Raw genomic sequence first — 22,199 nt, 5'->3', positions numbered from 1 at the left:
TCAGGGGTGCAATCCAGGGCCTCCGAGGTAGACAAATACATTTCAGCAATAGCGGTTCTGCCTTCAGTGCAATCGCACTGCAATGGGCTGGGAAGTGCTGGGCCCATCGGGTTAGGCCCACCCAAAAGATATGTGCCATAAGGGGCTGGTTGTGCACTGAGAGTCTGTCACTTCCTCCCAGTTCACTCAGACCTACATGGAAGAACATCCCCTAACTCCCAAAAAACACAGCCAGAAGAGGAAACGCTAGGAAACTGGAGGGTGGCTACAATTCTGACCTGTATGTATTTACAGATTTATTTAACCAATCATTGTTAACAGGAGTAGTCCCAGAAGATTGGAACTTAGCAAATGTTGTGCCCATTTACAAAAAAGGTAGCAGGGAGGTGTCGGGCAACTAGAGGCCAGTAAGCCTTAATTGAATAGTGGGGAAAGTAATGGAAACCATGTTAAAGGATAGGATTGTTGAACATCTAAAAATACATGGATTTCAAGATCAGAGACAACATGGGTTTACTTCAGGGAGATCATGCCAAACTAATCTTATTGATTTTTTTGATTGGGTAACTAAATTAATAGATCAGGGTGGTGCAGTAGACATTACTCACCTATATATCAGTAAGGCTTTTGACACTGTTGCACATAGAAGGCTTATCAATAAACTACAATCTTTAAGTTTGGATTCCAATATTGTTGAATGGGTGAGGCAGTGACTGAGTGACAGGCAACAGAGGGTTGTAGTGAATGGAGTATATTTGAAGCATGGGTTTGACACCAGTGGGGTACCCCAGGGATCTTCACTTGGACCCATTCTCTTTAATATTGATGTTCCAGGAGGGATAAGCCAAATTGCTAATGATTTAGGTAAACTAGAAAATTGGTCAGAGTTGTGGCAACTGACATTTAATGTGGATAAGTGCAAGATAATGCATCTTGGACGTAAAAACCCAAGGGCAGAGTACAGAATATTTGATAGAGTCCTAAACTCAACATCTGAGGAAAGGGATTTAGGGGTGATTATTTCTGATGACTTAAAGGTAGGCAGACAATGTAATAGAGCAGCAGGAAATGCTAGCAGAATGCTTGCTTGTATAGGGAGAGGTATTAGCAGGAAAAAAGAGGGAAGTGCTCATGCCATTGCACAGAACACTGGTGAGACTTCACTTGGAGTATTGTATGCAATACTGATGACCGGATCTCCAGAAGGATATTGATACCTTAGAGAGAGTTCAAAGAAGGGCTACTAAACTGGTTCATGGATTGCAGGATAAAACTAACAAGGAAAGGTTAAAGGAACTTAACATGTATAGCTGGGAGGAAAGACGAGGCAGGGGGGATATGATAGAAACATTTAAAAACATAAAGGGAATCAACACAGTAATTGAGGAGACTATATTTAACCCCTTAAGGACGGAGGACGGTTCAGGACCGTCATCGGCATTTTTGCGTTGCCGACCGGTGACGGTCCTGAACCGCCCTAACCGTCCAATGTACTTACCCGATCGCCGTCGTTCCCCCGGCGGCGATCGGCGGTGCTCCCGGTGTGGGGAGACTGCCTGCAGCCCAGACAGTCTCCCCATGGCGGTTTAGGACCCCTGTGGCCATGTGATCGCCCAACAGGGCGACCACATGGTCACAATAGGTGTCCTAGTCTCTGCCTGCAGGGGGACTGTCTGTGCTGACAGGCAGTCTCCCTGCAACTGTAAAATCATTAAAAAAATTTAAAGTGAAAGTTAATAAAAAAAAATATTATTATATATGTGTATATATATGATATATAGACATATATTATACCTATATAATATATGTCTATATATCATATATATATAATGTCATGCTAAGTGTATTTTTATATTAATATGTACATATATTAATATAAAAATACACTTATAATTAATTTACACACGTATATATATAATATATATAATAACTATATATATTGTATATATATATTATTATAAAAAACGAATAATAAATAATTTAAATTAAATAAAAAAAAATAAAAAATAATAATAAAAATTAAAAAAAAATTATATATCTATACGAAATTTTATTCTAACTGTATTTTGATATTAATATATATTTATTTTTATCAAAATACACTTAGAATGAAATTGTATATATATCTATGTATATATAAATAAATAAAAAGAATGCGAACTATTCATATGTCCATATACAAAATTACATAAATAATTATATAAATATACACGTAGACTTCAAATATATAAATATGCATATATATTTAAATTCTACGTGCGTATTTATGTAATATTTGTACATAATTAAGTTATTTTATTGATTGCAATTTAAGGGACCTGCCTGCCAACCCAGGCCGAAAGTCCAGAGAATTTAATTTGCTATCACTGTATTTTACCCTGTAACGTTCTACGACACCCTAAAACCTGTACATGGGGGGTACTGTTTTACTCGGGAGACTTCGCTGAACACAAATATTAGTGATTCAAAACAGTAAAACATATCACAGCGATGATATTGTCAGTGAAAGTGACTTTTTTTGCATTTTTCACACACAAACAGCACTTTTACTGATGATATAATTGTTGTGATACATTTTCCAGTTTTGAAACACTAATATTTGTGTTCAGTAAAGTCTCCTGAGTAGAACAGGACCCCCCATGTACAGGTTTTATAGCGTTTTTGAAAGTTACAGGGTCAAATATATGGGTCAAATAGTTTTACATTGAAAATGGCCAGGTTGGTTACGTTGCCTTTGAGAGCGTATGGTAGCCCAGGAATGAGAATTACCCCCATGATGGCATACCATTTGCAAAAGAATACAACCCAAGGTATTGCAAATGGGGTATGTCCAGTCTTTTTTAGTAACCACTTAGTCACAAACACTGGCCAAAATTAGCGTTCAATTTAGTTTTTTACTTTTTTCACACACAAACAAATATGAACGCTAACTTTGGCCAGTGTTTGCGACTAAGTGGCTACTAAAAAAGTCTGGACATACCCCATATTGAATACCCTGGGTTGTCTACTTTTAAAAAAATATGTACATGTGGGGTGTTATTTAGCCATTTATGACAGATAATAGTGTTACAATGTCACTATTGATACATTTTAAAAATGTATGTTTTGAAACCGCAATATCCTACTTGTACTTATAGCCCTATAACATGCAAAAAAATAGCAAAAAGCATGTAAACACTGGGTATTTTTGAACTCAGGACAACATTTTGAATCTATTTAGCAGTTTTTTCATTCGCTTTTGTAGATGAGTAAAAGATTTTTCACATAAAATTCAAAAAATGTGTATTTATTTCAATTTTTCATCATATTTTTTCATTTTTTTAAAATTAAATTACATGAGATTATATAAATAATGGTATGTAAAGAAAGCCCCCTTTGTCCTGAAAAAAACAATATATAATTTGTATGGGAACAGTAAATGAGAGAGCGGAAAATTACAGCTAAACACAAACACCACAAAAGTGTCAAAAAGATGCCTGGTCGCAAATGTACAACATCGCAAAAAAAGTCAGGTCCTTAAGGGGTTAAAAGAAGAAAAACTACCACAACAAGAGGACATAGTCTTAAATTAGAGCAGCAAAGGTTTAAAAATAATATCAGTAAGTATTACTTTACTGAGAGGGTAGTGGATGCATGGAATAGCCTTTCAGCTGATGTGGTAGAGGTTAACACAGTAAATGAGTTTAAGCATGCGTGGGGTAGGCATAAGACTATCCTAACTATAAGATACGGCCAGGGACTAATGAAAGTATTTAGAAAATTGGGCAGACTAGATGGGCCGAAATGTTCTTATCTGCCGTCATATTTTATGTTTCTATGTAGAGTTTGTATCTGTGCGTGTTTCTGTGTGTATATATGTATGTATCTGTACCTGTATGTGTGTCAGTGTATTTATGTGTGTCTGTGTGTGCCATTGTTTCTATCTGTGTGTCTGTGTTTCAGTGTCTGTACATATGTATGGTGTCAGTGTTTGTATCTGTGTGTGTGTGTCAGTGTATGTAACTGTATGTCTATGTATCTGCATATGTGGCACTGTTTGTATCTGTGTGCCTGTACATCTGTATGTGGCAGTGTTTGTATCTGTTGTGCATCTGTATGTCTACATATCTATGTGTGTGTCAGTGTTTGTATCTGTGTATCTACATGTGTGTCAGAATGTGTGTCTGTATATCTGCATGTGTGTCAGTGTTTGTAGCTGTGTGTCTGTATCTGTATGTGTGTATCAGTGTTTGTGTCTGTATGTGTGTGTATCTGCATGTGTGTCATTGTGTGTATCTGTATGTCTATGCATTCATTGAATGTATATGTGTGTCTGTATATGTATGTGTGTCAGTGTTTATAAATGTGTGTCTTTGTTTCTGCATGTGTGGCGGTGTGTTTCTGTGGCAGTGTATCTGTAGGTATGTCATTGTTTATATCCATGTGTCTGTGCATCTTCATGTGTGGCAGTCTTTGTTTCTGTGTCAGTGTTTGTATCTATGTGTCTTTGTCTGAGTTTGTGTGTGTCTATATCTGTAGTTCAGGATTTGTATCAGTGTGTTTGTGCATATGCATATGTGTCAGTGTTTGCATCTGTGTGTCTGTATTTTATGTGTGGCAGTGTGTGTATCAGTGTGTCTGTGCAACTACATGTGTGACAGTGTTTGCATCTTTGTGTCTGTGCATTTGCACGTGTGGCAGTGTTTGTATCTGTGTGCCTTTGTAGGATTTTGTGTGTCTTTATCTGTATGTATGTCAGTGTTTGTATCTGTGTGTCTGTGGATCTACATGTATTTCAGTGTTTGTATCTGTGTTTCTGCATCTGTATGTGTATCTGTAAATATATATATATATATATATATATATATATATATATATATATATATATACAGTGGGATCTCAGTTTACAAACGCCTCGGTTAACATAATTTTCGGTTTACAAATGAAAATCCATTGAAAATAATGCCTCGGTTTACAAATTTGTTTCGCAATACAAAGCAAGTTTCCCTAGAATGCATTGCACCTGGGAGCTTTATAGCACTGCCCCCTCCCTGCCGGAGCCTGTGGGTAGCATGTGGCGTCGAGTGTGGAGGTGTTGGAGCGGCTTTTGCAGCGAGTTTTGGAGCCATTCTGGAAATTGTTTGCAGTTGTTTTGGGACTTTTTGGTGCATTTTTCAAGCTGTGGAAAGGTAGGGAGCTGATCTTCGTCGTTTGCATGCCTTTTATTGTGTGTTCTGCATTGTGGGTTGGTTTCCATCCCAGCTCATTTTGAATTTTTTCTGACCTCCACAACGGATTAATTGGTTTTCAATGCATTCCTATGGGAAACTGTGTTTCGGTTTACAAATCTTTCGCAATAAGAAACGTCCCAGAGAACGCATTAAATACGTAAACCGAGGTCCCACTGTATATATATATATATATATACATATATATATATATAACATCATTTTCGGTTTACAAATGAATATCCATTGAAAATAATGCCTCAGTTTACATATTTTTTTCGCAATACAAAGCAAGTTTCCTCAGGATGCATTGCGCCTGGGAGGTTTATAGCACCGCCCCCGTGCATGCTGGAGTCTGTGGGTAGCACGTGGTGTCGAGTGTGGAGGTGTTGGAGTGGCTTTTGCATCTGTGTGTTTTGGAGCCATTTTAAAAAAATATTGCAGTGGTTTTGGGACTTTTGGGAACTTTTCGGGTGCATTTCTCAAACGGTGGAAAGGTAGGGAGCTGAGCTCCGTCATTTGCATGCCGTTTACTGTGTGTTCTGCATTGTGGGTTGGTTTCCATGCCAGCTCATTTTGACTTTTTTCTGACCTCCAGAATGGATTAATTGGTTTTCAATGCATTCCTATGGATAACCGCATTTTGATTTACGCATTTTTCGCAATTAGAAACTTCCCGGAGAACGCATTAAATTCGTAAACCGAGGTACCACTGTAATTACTTCTCCGGTCTCAAAATGATTCATCTCACTGAATAGAATCCCTCCCAACAGCACAAATATGCAAAACAGGTGTTGTATCAAGTGTGGCAGAAGGGAAGCAGGGGAAGCATAGGCAGAGAAAAATGGAAGATGGGGAAGAGAAAAAAAACATAAAAATTTGAAATAACAACAACTATATTAATTAAAAACATATCACTAATATGAGGGGTACGATTTATGAAAATTGACTGACAAGGGGTACACAAGTGAAAAAAGGTTGGGCACCACTGTACTATATTATCTTCAATCTCTTCGGGTATCATTTCTAAACATAATGTAAATGCATGACCAATGTAACCTAGAAAACAGAACAATGAGAATGTATTAACATCATTTTATTCACAATGTGAATCAATCGTGAAATCCTGTTTGTTTGTTATATCATTTAGACCAACTCCTAACCTTATTCTACTGTAATGTATGAAACACAAAATTCTCTCAACTTAAACTGTCCATGCTTTATACACAAACAAAATATTAGTCTAATTTTAAATGTTTTATTTTTTTATTACTCCAGTACAGTTATCCAATGCAGTTTAATTGAGTATCAGTATAATCATAAATTAAACCTTCACTGGAACAAACCATATAAAGCGATGAAAGGGAATAAAATAATGAATCAAAATAATAATTTCGATGTTGCAGTTCAATTAGGATCTCTGTATACCCCAGTGACATAAGACCTTTTCCAAGTGTAAGAGATCTCTTAATTCCTGTAGTTTGTAGGGTACGTCATCCTTACTTGTCCCACTGTGATTGATTCTACTGTTGAAAGAAAGCTTACTATTTCTTTAATATATAGCTGTGGAGACTGTCAGAACAGAGCAAAGTTGTATTCCACATATAACTTGCCAATCACAACATTTGTTTCCTGTTATCTAGAAGATTGAGACACAGAGCAGGATTACATGTAAGGTGACTCTAGGTGCCTAGAACCCAGGGGTAAGAACCATGAATTTGCTTGGCCATTTTACCTTTACATATATACTGAATGAAGGGGGTGGGGGTGTGAGCACACTGGAAACCCCCCTTGGTCTCTGTTGGATCTTAATGCTTTTCTGTTTAGACTATATTTTAATTAATATAATTTATATTTCAGCCTTTTTACATTAGTACTTGCATTTAATACTCTACTTAATATAAGTCTCAGTTGGTTTATAACTAATCATTTGCAGTTTTTGTTTCATTTTTATAGAAATAGAGGACTAGATTTTTTTAATAAACATACTATGAAAAAAAAACATGTTCATAATACTGACAGAAAATACATTACACATGCACACATTAATAAATATAGTGAACTGGTCTATAACGGAAGTATTCAAGTATAGTGGAATAGTGAAATAATGGAAAGTGCTTACGAGCCAGTTTAGCATTGAAATTTAGTCTATGATTGGGTAAAAATGACCATCTAGCGGTTGTAATACAGTGGCCCTAACGCTTCTTCATATACAGCAGATGGATATGTAGAGAAGGGCACTATCAATTGAAACAAGAAAAAATATAGCCATATGCATGGAAGTTACACATAAGGTATGATGCTTACGTGCAATACTGCACTAAAACAAAGTAGATGTGTGTCATTAAAGTGGATTGTCGTGGACTGTAGTCAGCTGACATAGAGACAGAACTGCGATCATACTAGCCAAAGCAGAAAAATTATTAAATTTTTTTAACTTGCCAATTTTAGTCTACATTGTACATTTTGTTGTTATTGTTGCTATTGCACCAAAATTTACTGTTCCCATATTTGTAAAAATAAAAACAATGATGACTGGTGTCACCTGACATGAGAACAGAAGAAACCGCTTCATGTCAAGTTGAGTTTTACTCAACAGGTTCAAGGGATGAAGATTCCAATTCAGATTTTTTTTTAGCTACAAGTAAATAAAACACTATAGTTATATTAAATTTACCAAATATCTTGATACTGTTTTATTGAATGATAATTTAGGCCACAACATGCAAGTACTGTTGACCTAAATGTAGTACACTGTTTTTGTTTTCCTGAGTGAAGAATTGGTTGTATTTGTTTATATCATCAAGTAGATATGTTGTTACCTGGTACTGCTTGACACTTACCTAGTACTATTGTTATTTACCAAATTTTGGTATGGATTGTTTTCTCAGACATATTAATAATATTGTTTACATGTTTGCTTGTTATAGTATTGTCATTTTGTTCACAGAATTCTGTATTCCAAAATATAAAATAATTTATTTTACAACATCCTTTGACTGTTTTTAGCTAATAAATTATTGACCAGCAATTTCATCTGTGTGCTCCTATTTTACATTTAACATAGTGTCAAAATTTACTCTGGTGTGTATAAGAACAATTAAACAATTAATTGGAGAACATTGACAACAGAATTGTAAATTTCAGTCTAAAATTATTGAGCTGTAAAAATAGCCAAGTTGGAGATTTTTCTAATTTGTTTATATTTAGCCTAACATTTACAATCCCCTTGACATTTCTACACAACTCCCAATTTAGTAAATAGTTTCCAACATTTAGCTACCACCATTTTTGTCTTGTACACAAGAGCCATTGTTTTTCTTCAGAGAGGTTATACTTCCTGAACGTGTAACATTTGTTAAACTTATCTTTTCTAGATCCACTGGTAAACTTTGTCTGTCTTCATTCTCTGTTTCTCTGTGATAAAAGTAATTAAAGTTAGACACTATTACTGGGACTGGTAGAGCAATGGTCAAGACCCCTGCAATAGCACACAGAGTCCCCACAAACTTACCCCCCAATGTAATAGGGCACATATCTCCATAACCAACAGTTGTCATTGTCACCACAGCCCACCAAAAACCATCAGGGATGCTAACAAATTGAGATTTAGGTTCATCAACCTCAGCAAAATACACAGCACTAGAGAAGAGTATTACGCCAATGAAGAGAAAAAATATTAGCAAACCTAGTTCTCTCATACTAGCTTTTAGGGTTTGCCCTAAAATCTGAAGTCCCTTTGAGTGTCTTGATAGCTTGAAAATTCTAAACACTCTAACCAGACGGACAATCCGTAGAATTGCTAAAGACATGTTTTGCTGGCCATTAGGTTCTGGTGGCTTTACAAGTTCAGTTATGAGAGTTACAAAATATGGAATGATAGATACAATATCAATGATATTCATGATGTTCTGAAAGAACTCAGAAGTACTCGGACAGACAATAAACCTGACAATTAGTTCAAAAGAAAACCATATTATACAAATAGTTTCTATCATAAAAAAAGGATCTGTCAAGGTGCTTAGGTATGTTATGTACTCTGTGTAGTTGCTTGAATCCCTGTGCATTTGAAAATCTCTTTCTTCTCTGAATTCTGGCAATGTTTCCAAGCAGAAGATGAGTATGGAGATGACTATAACTAAAACAGAGACCAATGCCATTCCCCTTGCAGCACTTGAGCTTTCAGGGTATTCAAAAAGCAACCAAAATTGTCTGTAATAGTCATTGGTTGGCAACGGTATTTCAGGATCCTTAAGAAAACCTTCATCCTCTCGAAACTGATCCAAAGCATCATTTCCAAGTTCATAAAAAACAATCTCATCTGCAAAAACATCTATGGGGACATTTGCAGGACGCCTTATTTTTCCACCAGATTGGTAATAATATAGAATTCCATCAAAACTTGGACGATTTCTGTCAAAAAAATATTCATTCCTCATGGAATCAAAATAATGGATTCTTTTTTGAGGGTCTCCAAGTAATGTGTCAGGGAACTCACTGAGTGTTTTGAGATGTGTCTCATATCTTAGACCTGCAATATTTATAAAGACCCTCTGATCCCCTTCTTCCATCCTCATTGGCTCAGTTGATAAGTTGTCATGACATTCTTTGGGACACCTGGAAAATTCTGTCTCATTGTTCACATTCTCACTAATAAACGGTTTCCAGTTAGAGTTTTGAAGGGGCCGGTTCAGGCCTTCTTCCTTCACTGCTTTTGTGCCTTCTGAATCTTTACAGGCATCACTTTGAGGAACTTCTAGATTATCCACAACTTTATGAATAGATTCCATTTTCCAGTCTTAAGGGGACAAAATTACAAGGTCATTATTTTCTATTCACAAAAGCAGTGGCTTTTCCTCTGTGTGATAAAGGAAATAAAGAATGGTCAATATAAAACCTAAAACAACACTCTATAGAACGTAATTAAGCAAGCATATTTCATTACACATTTCTAAACTATACATTAAAGGAGAATTGTCACTTCTCTGGAATTTATGCTGCGGAAGAAAACATTGAAAATCACTTATAACACGTGTGTTACCCTTTTTTCATCAGACGCTCAGCTTTTTTTTAAACTTGTATTTTAATAAATTAAGTAAATCCCATCAAAACCCAAGTCAATTCAGACAAAGCCTAGTCCAGGCATATATTGCCAATGAGAAAAAAATATGAATATTGTTTCATTTCTCCTCTTCTCTGTATTCTTTCTCAATGCTGACTGGACAGAGCAAAGGACAGAACTCGTAACAATAATCGACAGGGAGCTTAGATGGAGGCTCCAAGTTGCAGGATAAAGAGGTGTGGACTTCTATGTTTAATTTATTTTTCACACCTAACAAATACATATTTGTTAAATATCCCAGGAAGTGACAGCTCCCCTTTAAATCTGTTCCTATATTTAGCTACGCTATAGATGTATGACCCTTTTATTATAAGGTAGTGAAAATTAGGTATGTACAGAGTTATCCCATTTTTCATTCCATTGCAATGAACAAAACACAACTGTACATTCATGCAGCGTGACATCCTTCTATTTCCAAGAACAAATTCATTGAAATGTTAATTGTGAATAAGATATTATTGCTATTCTGCTAAAGTAAAATTAGCTCTTAGCAGTAAATGAGAGGAGTGAATAGAAACAGATTAGGATCAGCAGAAACAAACATGTGTACATGACAATTGGCGTGAGTCTTGGGTACATAATTTGGCAGGGAAAACTTGCCAGTGTGACAAAATACGTTTAATCCTTTTAAGTGGTTGAAAAAAAAAACGAAAAGGATGTGCTGGATTTAGATTCAATTATAAACCCATGAATAAGGTGTTTACTAAATAAGTGACAGAGTCTCACAATTAATTGAGCACAATCAACCTTTATTTGTCACCACTACCAATATTTCAATTGTCATAGCATTTCTCAAGCCTTTGCCCCAGAGCACTGCTCGAGAAATATTCTTTGGATATTACCCCCTGAGTATCTAATTATATGTGCATGTATAGATGTATCAGATAAGTGCATTAGTCCAAATGTTATCGCATGCTTGTAAGTGTATTTTATTCCGTTTGCGTGTTTATGTGTGATGAACTAATATTTATAATGTTTTGACACTGAAAGCATACTCACCCATTAATTTATGTCAACTGGGAGGTTTCCGGACAGAAGAAAGGTTGGCTGCATCTTTGTCATCATCATCCATCCTAAAACATATATTAATATTATTACACAATTCAGTTTGAAGATACATATTGTTTTATGTCTCTGCCTTCTCTCAGAAGCAGAGTCAAGCCATAAAGGCTCCTGCAGTTTCTTTTCTGGTCTATAAACTATCTACATACTTGTTCTAACAGAGAAAAAGAGTCAAGGGGATTTCAGAAATCCTAGTATCTAGAGTAATGGAACAGTAAAAAAGATAAGGGGTTAGATCTACAGAAACGTCAGAGACAATGGGGAAGATGTGTCAAAGTGTTCTGTATATTATATAGTATATCATGGGTTTTGCTCATTTAGCACATTGTTGTGACTCAGAAATAACCCATTGAAGTCTTGCACTCAATCCCAGTCAGGCTATGCTAAGTAGGCTTACTGGTATTTTACAGCCAGTGGGACACTTTCTTCTACTAAGATTTATGGCAAAAGAAGATTATTTTATGTCCAGAAATCACCAACTAACCCATAGCTAGTACTATTGTGGTTGCTATGTTTTCAAATGTAGTGGTTTTATTCCAGTGAGAATTTATTTTATGCCTTGGTGACTGTAACACACAATCCATTAAATAGCATTTTGGGTAAGTTTGTTGGAATGCCAGGACAAGATGCGTTCAAGCTCCAGTTAATCATCAAAACTTCACCCATCCTTATGTTTCACAAGGTGACGGAACCACAGTAGCTTCCGGTGATATACATCCCATAACTTCAAGACATTTTCAGTAGAATTAAGTAATTACTGCCCTCTCTACAGTCATTCATTTACAGGACTGTTTTCTAGATGTGTATAAGAACATAACAAACAAAGTTAATGCTACACATAACTAAACATATCCATGCAAATGTAGTCCGGTACTCCCCTAATCTACTGCAGAAGATAGAGACCCTTGGTAAAGCTTTTAAAATAAAAAGCATTTTATTATCATATTAAGCAGCCTAATATCGTTTAATGGCTCAAAAGAAGCTGTTCTTCCATTTTTGGAAAGAAACAAAAAGATTATAAAAGACAACTTTATGTTCTGCTGAGTGATAGCTTTGACAGAGAGAGAGGGGCAGACAGAAAGAAAAGGATGTGGCGGATAAGGATTCTGCACAAAATGTAGCGATTATTGTGTCTACTTTCAGGATTTGGGGACATTGAAATGTGTGTGTGTTTGTGTTTATATTTTAAACATCACTGGTTAGTTGTAGCATAGTTTCCAAAGACTGAGTGAGATAGAGAGTGACAGACAGACAGAGACACGGATAGACAGACAGACAGATAGATAGATAGATAAATTCACCAACTAAAAAATATAAATAGTTATATTCAAAATAAAGTGACATACCTGTAGTCAATATAAATGTTGAAGACAAAGCTTTCAGGGTTGTGGGACTCACACTTGGATCTTCAAGGTACAGCAGCCGCAAGTATAGTTTCTCAATAGAATAGACACCAGCTGGTAGACATCTCCCACTTTCTAGAGAGATTAAACAGGTGCATTGAACAATAGCATGTATGAAAAAAGAAGTTGGCACACTGCAAGCCTAATGATTCTCTTAATGATTCTTCACTTCTACCCTTTCACTATTTAAATGTTTAATGAAAGTTTTATCCTGTGTTGCAGAGCCGTATGGAAATTTAGCCATTTTGCAAAGTCAAAGAGTAGGCAAATTTTTTAACCCCTAAGGTGCCCTTACAACACTCATTAAACATAAATGGACTCACACTTAACTGGAGATGTTCACTGTCTAGACATCAGAAAGTATAGGCATTGTATTCTAGATTGGTTGTGACCTTTTAAGAGTCTATGCCTGGGCCATAACCATTCTTTGGAAAAATCCTTGACTCTCTGAGCAGTGTATTGAGTTCAGCTCCCTGTGCATCACACTTCTAGTATATGTTACTATTTCCTATTAGACAGAGCAGCGTTCGTCAACAGAGCTTCGCACCTTCCAGCAAACATAAACTTATTTACCAGTTTTATTATTATTATTATTATTATTATTATTATTGCCATTTATATAGCGCCAACAGATTCCGTAGCGCTTTACAATATTTTGAGAGGGGGGGATGTAACAATAAATAAGACAATTACAAGAAAACTTACAGGAACAATAGGTTGAAGAGGACCCTGCTCAAATGAGCTTACAGTCTATAGGAGGTGGGGTATTAGAAACATTAGGATAGGAAATATCAAGTAGGAGTGAAGCAGAGCTGGAGGAGAGAGTAAAGCACTATCCCATAGGAGAGAGCAAGAGACAGGTATGTAAGGGAGAGATTACTCTGGGAGGCCATACGCTTTCCTGAAGAGATGGGTTTTAAGGCCCTTCTTAAATGATTGAAGACTAGGGGAGAGTCTGATGGCAGTAGGCAAGTTATTCCAAAGGAGAGGAGCCGCCCGTGAGAGGTCCTGCAAGCGCGAGTTGGCCGTACGGGTGCGAGCAGCGGTCAGGAGGTGGTCGCGGGCAGAGCGGAGGGTACGAGGAGGGGCATACCTCTGGATCAGTGAAGAGATATAAGAGGGGCTGGAATTGTTCAGTGCTTTAAATGTATGGGTTAGCACTTTGAATTGACTCCTATAGGATACAGGGAGCCAATGTAAGGACTGGCAGAGGGGCGAGGTGTGAGAGGACCGACTGGATAGGAAAATCAGTCTAGCTGCAGCATTCATTACAGACTGTAGCGGGGCAGTACGGCTTTTGGGGAGACCAATCAGGAGAGGGTTACAGTAATCCATGCAGGGAATTACTAGAGCATGGACAAGCTCCTTGGTAGCATCTTGCGTAAGAAAGGGGCGGATGCGGGCTATGTTTTTGAGTTGGAACCTACAGGACTTGGCAACAAACTGGATATGAGACTCAAAGGTGAGACCAGAGTCAAGTATGACGCCAAGACAGCGCGCTTGTAGGGATGGACTTATGTGGATATCACTGACTTGAAGGGAGAGTGAGAGAGGAGGATCAGTATTAGGAGGAGGAAAGACAAGGAGTTCAGTTTTAGAGAGGTTAAGTTTGAGAAAGCGTGACGACATCCAGTCAGAGATGGAAGAGAGGCAAGCAGTGACACGTTGCAGGACGGCCGGGGAGAGGTCCGGTGAGGAGAGGTATATTTGAGTGTCATCAGCGTACAGGTGGTAGTTGAATCCAAAAGAGGCAATACGTTTTCCAAGAGAGGCAGTATAAAGAGAAAATAGAAGGGGACCAAGGACAGAGCCTTGGGGAACTCCAACCGAGACAGGGCGAGGGGAGGAGGTATCCTTGGAAAAGGAGACACTAAATGAGCGTTGGGAGAGATAGGAGGAAAACCAAGAGAGGACAGAGTCACAGAGACCGAGTGATTGAAGAGTTTGAAGGAGGAGAGCATGATCAACTGTGTCAAAGGCAGCAGAGAGGTCAAGGAGAATTAATATGGAGTAGTGACCTTTGGATTTAGCGGAGATTAGGTCATTAGTCATTTTGATAAGAGCGGTCTCAGTAGAGTGGAGAGGGCGGAAGCCAGACTGAAGAGGGTCAAGGAGAGAGTTGGAATTAAGGAAGTGAGACACACGGGTAAAGACAAGTCTTTCCAAAAGCTTTGATGAGTAAGGGAGCAGGGATATGGGACGATAGTTAGAGGGGGAGGACGGGTCAAGAGATGTTTTTTTCAGGATAGGTATTACAGTGGCATGTTTAAGGTCAGCAGGAACAGTGCCAGAAGAGAGAGAGCAGTTAAAGATGTGTGTTAGGATAGGCACAAGACAAGGGGAGAGAGATCTGATAAGGTGAGATGGGACAGGATCAAGTGGGCAAGTGGTGGGGCGAGAGGAATGGAGAAGTGCAGCCACCTCTTGTTCAGTAGCTGGGGAGAAAGTCTGGAGGGTAGGGAAAGCATGATTTATGTGTGGTTGAGAAAGAGAACGGCAAGGAGGGGAGAATTGTTTCCTTAGCTGTTCAATCTTGTCAGTAAAGTAATATGCAAAGCTATCAGCTGTAAGGTTAGTTTGGGGGGTGGCCACAGCAGGGCGGAGAAGGGAATTAAAAGTGTCAAAGAGGCGGAGCCTAGCTGCGAAGCGGAGAGGTCGCATGGCGCCGAAGCTCCAGAGAAATTCTTACAGAATTAGCACAATCAGACCAGCAAAAACCCTTAAAATCGGCACAAAAACCGGCAAGTGGTGGCTGACCAGACATGGGTCGGAAATCTAAAAAGCCGAAGCCGGATCAGCAAGGACACAACCACGATATCGGAGCAATGTGGAGGAAAGCAAACGGAGCACCAGGGCCCAAGATGGCCGCCCTAGCCGACACTTACTCTGACTTCTCCGATGAAATCTCCCTGGAGGAGGACGAGCTCGTTATGCCGAAACCACCGGCTGCTACTACCACACCCCACAGCCCAGACGGGGCGCCGATTACAACCTCAGTATTAAAGTCTCTGCTGGCTAACCTACAGTCCACGCTACAAGGGGACATAGCCACCCTTCGGGTGGAGCTGCAAGGCATAAACTCGAGGCTGGGAGCCATGGAAGTCTCCTCAGCAGCTCACAGCACAAGTATCACCGCCATGCAGAAGGAGATCACGCACCTGCAAAAACAAAATGCAGACTTTGAACGGCGGTTCGCCGCTGTAGAGGATGAACGCCGAGCAACTAACATAAAAGTAAGGGGACTGCCCGATGACATACCTGCCGAAGAGATACCGCACTACACACGCAGGCTACTGGCTGAACTTCTCTCACCGAAAGCAGCCAAAGCCATCCAACTTGACGGCACATTTAGGATCCCAAAACCGGCTAGAGCCCCAGCGACGGCCACTCGAGACCTGATAATACGTTTTCAACACAGGAAGGACAGGGCCGCAACCCTAGCAGCGACCAGAAACCGGGCACAACTCACGTTTGAGGGCCATGCCCTGTCTTTCTTTGCAGATCTCACAGGAGGCACGTTGGCCTGGAGGGGGTCGTTAAAAACCTTCACCACGATACTCAGACAAAGGGACATACCATACAGGTGGCGCCCCGACCGCTCCCTCCTAATCCAGAAGGGCGAAGAGAAACATGTGGTCCACGACCTCCACGGGGTACGGGACTTACTTCAGGCTTTGGGCCTACCACAGGACTCTATGCACCGCACGACATCCCAAACTACCACGAGGCTTCCACACAGCTGGGACCCTGAACGGGCAACAATATTTGTGCCGCGGCGTCCAAGGCAGGAGCCTTCTGAAGGAACCGGCACCTAAAGACCCAGAAAGACCCAAGAACTGTTTCCCGACACCACTGGGACAATGCACCTATTTGACATTTTGACTCCTCACTTGGACTTACCACTTACTTAATCCTTCCTCAGCCTCATTTATATTATTGTTTTATATTATTATTAGGGTTTTATATTATTATTATTGTTTTATAGTATTATTCTATTTTACTATCTCTAATGAGCAACTGAAACACGTATTATTTTGCCAGGGCGACCGCACACGCGGCTTCCTCTCCGCTCCTATCACTCTCTGTTACCACGTTAGGCAACACTCAGACCCCCCCTCCTGTCGGCCCGGAGGACCCACGGGGTGACATAAGAGGGAATAGCGAAATGACACACCAACACCTCCGTAACCCAGCAGCTAAAAACGACTTGAATTAAATATAAATATAACTAGTTGCACGACACAGTCGCACGCAAATACTACTATAATCTGAGACACAGGACGTGCAGCACGCTGTTACTTTCTAGTCTGCACCATGACAACACCTAACATCGCCTACTGGTAGGAAGACTACCTCCTAGAAGCGGAATACATAACCCCGACGCGAAGCCCCAAACTTGGGTCACTCCGCTATTTATTAGACTACCCAGCAAAAGATTACACAACAAAGGGCACTTCCATAAGACAGGAGTAAAAATGCACTGATATAGCTAATTTAGCCAGCTTCGCAACATACAAATGCCACGCAGGATAACACAACAGAATGTGTGAAATCAAGCTAAGATGCCCTATCTATACGTCTGAAATATTCAGGCATTGTTTACCTGTGTTTACTTGATTTTTGAACGAGGCACCAACATCTTAGATCTCATAATTTAAGCGGTCGACCCACTCGTGACCCAACAAAATAGAAGTATGACATAAACGAGCATTTACCATGTTTTTGTTTTTTAGTTTAACTTTGTTCCTATCGTGACATATTCACATATAAAAAATAAAATGTGCAGTTTATATATGCCATGACCATGTAGGCCGCTGACGGATCTGTAACCGCTGTTGTGGCGCTACAGACCACTCTGTTTTGTATTTTAATGCACAAGAAAAATAAAGAATTTAAAAAAAAAAAAAAAAAAAAAAGTGTCAAAGAGACGTCTGGGATTGCGGGAGCATGAACTAATGAGAGAGGAAAAGTAGGACTGTTTGGCAAGGGCAAGGGCTGCGCTGTATGAAAGCAACATGAATCTATAATGAAGATAGTCTGCCTGGGTGCGGGACTTCCTCCAGGAGCGTTCAGCACAACGGGAGCAACTCTGCAGATAGCGTGTTGATTTATTATGCCATTTATCAGAGTGTATGATAATCTTCGCAGTACCTAAAATGAAATTATATCTAAAAATAATGGATTATGTGTAACTATTTGTACTGATGGCACCTGGGGACCTGCATTCACTGTTAACCGTTAGATGATCCCAAGGGGCTCTGGCCTTTATAACAAGTTCAATTAGATATAGTAGTTATGGTGCCTAGATACTTTGTTTATGTATGCAGGTAAGAACAATTTGTCGCTTAAAATCCATAATATTGATTGAACCCGTTAGGGAATAAAATGCTACAAAATGAGCAAAAATCCTCATAGCAGTGACGTTTGTGATAAATAATGGTGCCTAGAGTGTCCGTATATTGACATATTTTGCCAGGCATAGCTGACAATGCATGCAAATTCGTTAATCTCTGCAGTGTTGTATGCATCGCGCATGTGCACATATAGCCCTGTTAGAGATAATGATAAGCGGATATGCACTAGTGCAGGATTTTTCATCTGAGGCATCGCAGGTGGCAACGACATCCAGAATGTGGAACGGCAATAAAGTCCCTACAAGTAATTTTTTTTTTACTTGTAGGGACAAGAGGTCACTGCCATGCACTGCATTACAGCTTTAATACCATGCATGGTATATAAATAACGATGTTCTTTAATATTAATAATCATTTAAGATAAAAATAATACATGCATCATTAAGAGTACATACAGACAGAGAAGTCATTGTGATGTTTGCTGAAGGACAGTATTATTAGTAATACATTGCATTATACATTAACTTAAAACCACCAGTTGTTCTACAAAATATAGAGAGTAAACAGCAAACAGCAATATGTAATTATCAGAGGTTTAGAGATATTCTAAAAAATTTAAATGATCTGCCAAAAGATGCACAACCTGTGAAATAATTAATTGAATATATCTCTCTTCGGTGTAATCCATATATTATAATACATAACTCTTATAGTTCTATGATCTTAGAAATGCTCAAGAATTATTTATTGTAAAATGATTATCCCGATCTGTAATAGCATTCTAGTATGTGTTATACAGTAATTTTCATATGAGACGGAGCACTCAGGAACCATCATAATCAAAGTAAACTGGAATGGATTGGAATGTTCACAGCGATTTTTAATAAGTTTAATGTTTATTGGATCTTCTTTCTATAGCTTGACCAATTGTTATGTTATAATATGATAGGTACTAATACCGCACTGAAACACAATAATTGTGTCTAATGAAAAAAAGCATTTAATATATTCAAAAGTTTGTCAAATTTATTCAGTATATATATTTCTGTATTGAAAATCCATACAAAAAAAATAATAATAGCTATAGAGAATGGTAAAAGAATCACAGAACAAAATTGTCATATAATGCCCACATCTGATTCTGACTCACTACATCTGTTCTATACATCTATTATATACATATCTACAGTAATTAAAATAATGCAAAAATAGTCAGGTGGATCCACCAATGGCAGTCTGTACAGACAAAATAGCCTATATTATTCCAATCCTGAGGAAAAAAATGTCAAAAATAATAATGGAAAAAAATAGAAAAAAGAAAATAAAAAATGTCCAAAAATGAAAAAAGTAAAAAAAAAAAAAAAAAGGCAAAAAGGAATATATCAAAAATGGGAAAAAATACCAATAAACAGAAGAATAAATGAAAAAATTGGATGGATCTCACCCCAGTCCTATACAGGAAACTTGAATAATATAGTGTTGGTCAGGGCCGCCATCAGGGGGTGACAACCATGACGGTTGTCACGGGCCCGGTGGCCCTGGGGGGCCCGGACTGCTCTGGCAGTCGTGGGCCCCACTTTCCCTCTCTGGACACATAGATAGCGAAAATCGCTATCTATGTGTGCAGCCGCGGGCCCCCAGCTCCCTGTTACCGCAGAGAGGGCCCAGCACACTGCCTCTTCTCCTCTCTGCTAATAACTCTTGCAAGACCCGGTTGCCATGGCAACGCTCCGCGGGTCTCGCAAGAATTATTAGAAGAGAGGAGAGAAGAGGAGAAGCTGTGTGCTGGGCCCCCTCTGCAGTAACAGGGAGCCGGGAGGCCCCCCACCGGACCACCAGGGATGGAATCTCCCCCCTCCCTGGACACAGGTAAGAAGCAGGGAGGGGGGAGAAACATTTTATTAAATTTAAAATAAAATTAAAACATGTATGTGAAAATGCCCCTTCCTCCCCCTCCCCCTCCCCACCAGATTGCACATTTACACACACACACTACATACACTGACACAACACACACACACACTACATACACTGACACCACACACACACTGCATACACCAACACCACACACACTCTGCATACACCAACACAACACACACTCTGCATACACTGACACAACACACACACTGTATACACCAACACAACACACACACACACTACATACACTGACACAACACACACACACACACTACATACACTAACACCACACACACTCTGCATACACTAACACAACACACACTCTACATACACTAACACAACACACACTGTATACACTAACACAACACACTCTGCATACACTGACACAACACACACTGTATAAACTAACACAACACACACTCTGCATACACTGACACAACACACACTGTATACACTAACACAACACACACTCTGCATACACTGACACAACACACACTGCATACACTGACACAACACACACTATGCATACACTGACACAACACACACACACACTGCATACACTAACACAACACACACTCTGCATACATTAACACAACACACACTGCATGCATTAACACAACACACACTGCATACACTAACACAACACACACTGCATACACTGATACAACACACACTGCATACACTAACACACACACTGCATACACTAACACACACACTGCATACACTAATACAGCACACACTGCATACTCTAACACAACACACACACTGCATACACTAATACAACACACACACTGCATACACTAATACAACACACTGCATACACTAACACATACACTGCATACACTAATACACTACACACACTGCATTCACTAATACAACATGCACTCTGCATACACTACACACTAACACACTCACTGCATCCACTATACTGACACACACTCTGCATTCGCTACACATTAACACACTCTGCATTCACTACACTAACACACACTCTGCATCCCCTACACACTAACACACTCTCTGCATTCACTACACATTAACACTCTGCATTCACTACACTAACACACACTCTGCATCCGCTACACACTAACACACTCTCCATTCACTACACTAACACACTTTGCATTCACTACACCCTAACACACACTCTGCATTTATTACACACTAACACACACTCTGCATTCACTAAACCAGGGGTAGTCAACCTTTTTCTACCTACCGCCCACTAATGCATCTTTCTTGATGGAAAAATTTCCTTACCGCCCACCAGTTTTCGCGCAAGTGCGGAATATTTTTTAGAAAGGAGGGTGTTTTTAAAAATAAAATAAATGTATGTACATTTATCTTTTTATTTCTACTTTATCCATGTTTATAATGTTTTCTTTAACTTTATAAAGTTTAATGAGAAAACAATAAAGTAAATTGAAATTACCTTTACTAGTGATTAATGAGGTCCTTGAGGTTGATGCTGCGAGACTAAATATTATCTGGTTCGATTTTCGTAAGGTGGATGGGGGGGCTGTAAGGTGGGTAGGTGTTCTGTAAGCTGGGTAGGTGTTCTGTAAGCTGGGTAGGGGTTCTGTATGGTGGGTAGGGGTTCTGTATGGTGGGTAGGGGTTCTGTATGGTGGGTAGGGGTTCTGTATGGTGGGTAGGGGTTCTGTATGGTGGGTAGGGGTTCTGTATGGTGGGTAGGGGGACTGTATGGTGGGTAGGGGGACTGTATGGTGGGTAGAGGGACTGTGAGGTGGATAGGGGGACTGTGAGGTGGATAGGGGGACTGTGAGGTGGATAGGGGGACTGTGAGGTGGATAGGGGGACTGTGAGGTGGATAGGGGGACTGTGAGGTGGATAGGGGGACTGTGAGGTGGATAGGGGGACTGTGAGGTGGATAGGGGGACTGTGAGGTGGATGGGGGGACTGTGAGGTGGATAGGGGGACTGTGAGGTGGATAGGGGGACTGTGAGGTGGATAGGGGGACTGTGAGGTGGATGGGGGACTGTGAGGTGGATGGGGGACTGTGAGGTGGATGGGGGACTGTGAGGTGGATGGGGGACTGTGAGGTGAATAGGGGGGCAGTATAGTGCGTAGGGGAGCTGTGAGGTGGGTAGGGGGGCTCTATTGTGGGTAGGGGG

At 39.5% G+C, this 22,199-nt stretch overlaps 1 protein-coding gene across 3 annotated transcripts in view; it reads right to left on the bottom strand.

Annotated features, from left to right (window-relative positions):
- Nucleotides 1-6,583: 6,583 nt before the first annotated feature.
- The window catches only part of KCNA10 (potassium voltage-gated channel subfamily A member 10), a 119,915-nt gene continuing 104,299 nt past the window's right edge, over nt 6,584-22,199 (bottom strand). For all 3 annotated transcript variants that reach the window (XM_063450497.1, XM_063450504.1, XM_063450513.1), the window contains exons 2-4: nt 12,738-12,869; nt 11,329-11,402; nt 6,584-10,065 (exon numbers count right to left, since the gene is read on the bottom strand). In XM_063450497.1, coding sequence (XP_063306567.1) covers nt 8,483-9,997 — 1,515 coding nt within the window. In that variant the 5' untranslated portion in view covers nt 9,998-10,065; nt 11,329-11,402; nt 12,738-12,869 and the 3' untranslated portion in view covers nt 6,584-8,482. The remainder of the gene's footprint in view (nt 10,066-11,328; nt 11,403-12,737; nt 12,870-22,199) is intronic.

Source organism: Pelobates fuscus, chromosome 1 (assembly GCF_036172605.1).
Source record: "Pelobates fuscus isolate aPelFus1 chromosome 1, aPelFus1.pri, whole genome shotgun sequence".
NCBI classification, from domain to species: domain Eukaryota; kingdom Metazoa; phylum Chordata; class Amphibia; order Anura; family Pelobatidae; genus Pelobates; species Pelobates fuscus.
This window is presented reverse-complemented; position numbering and strand designations above follow the sequence as displayed.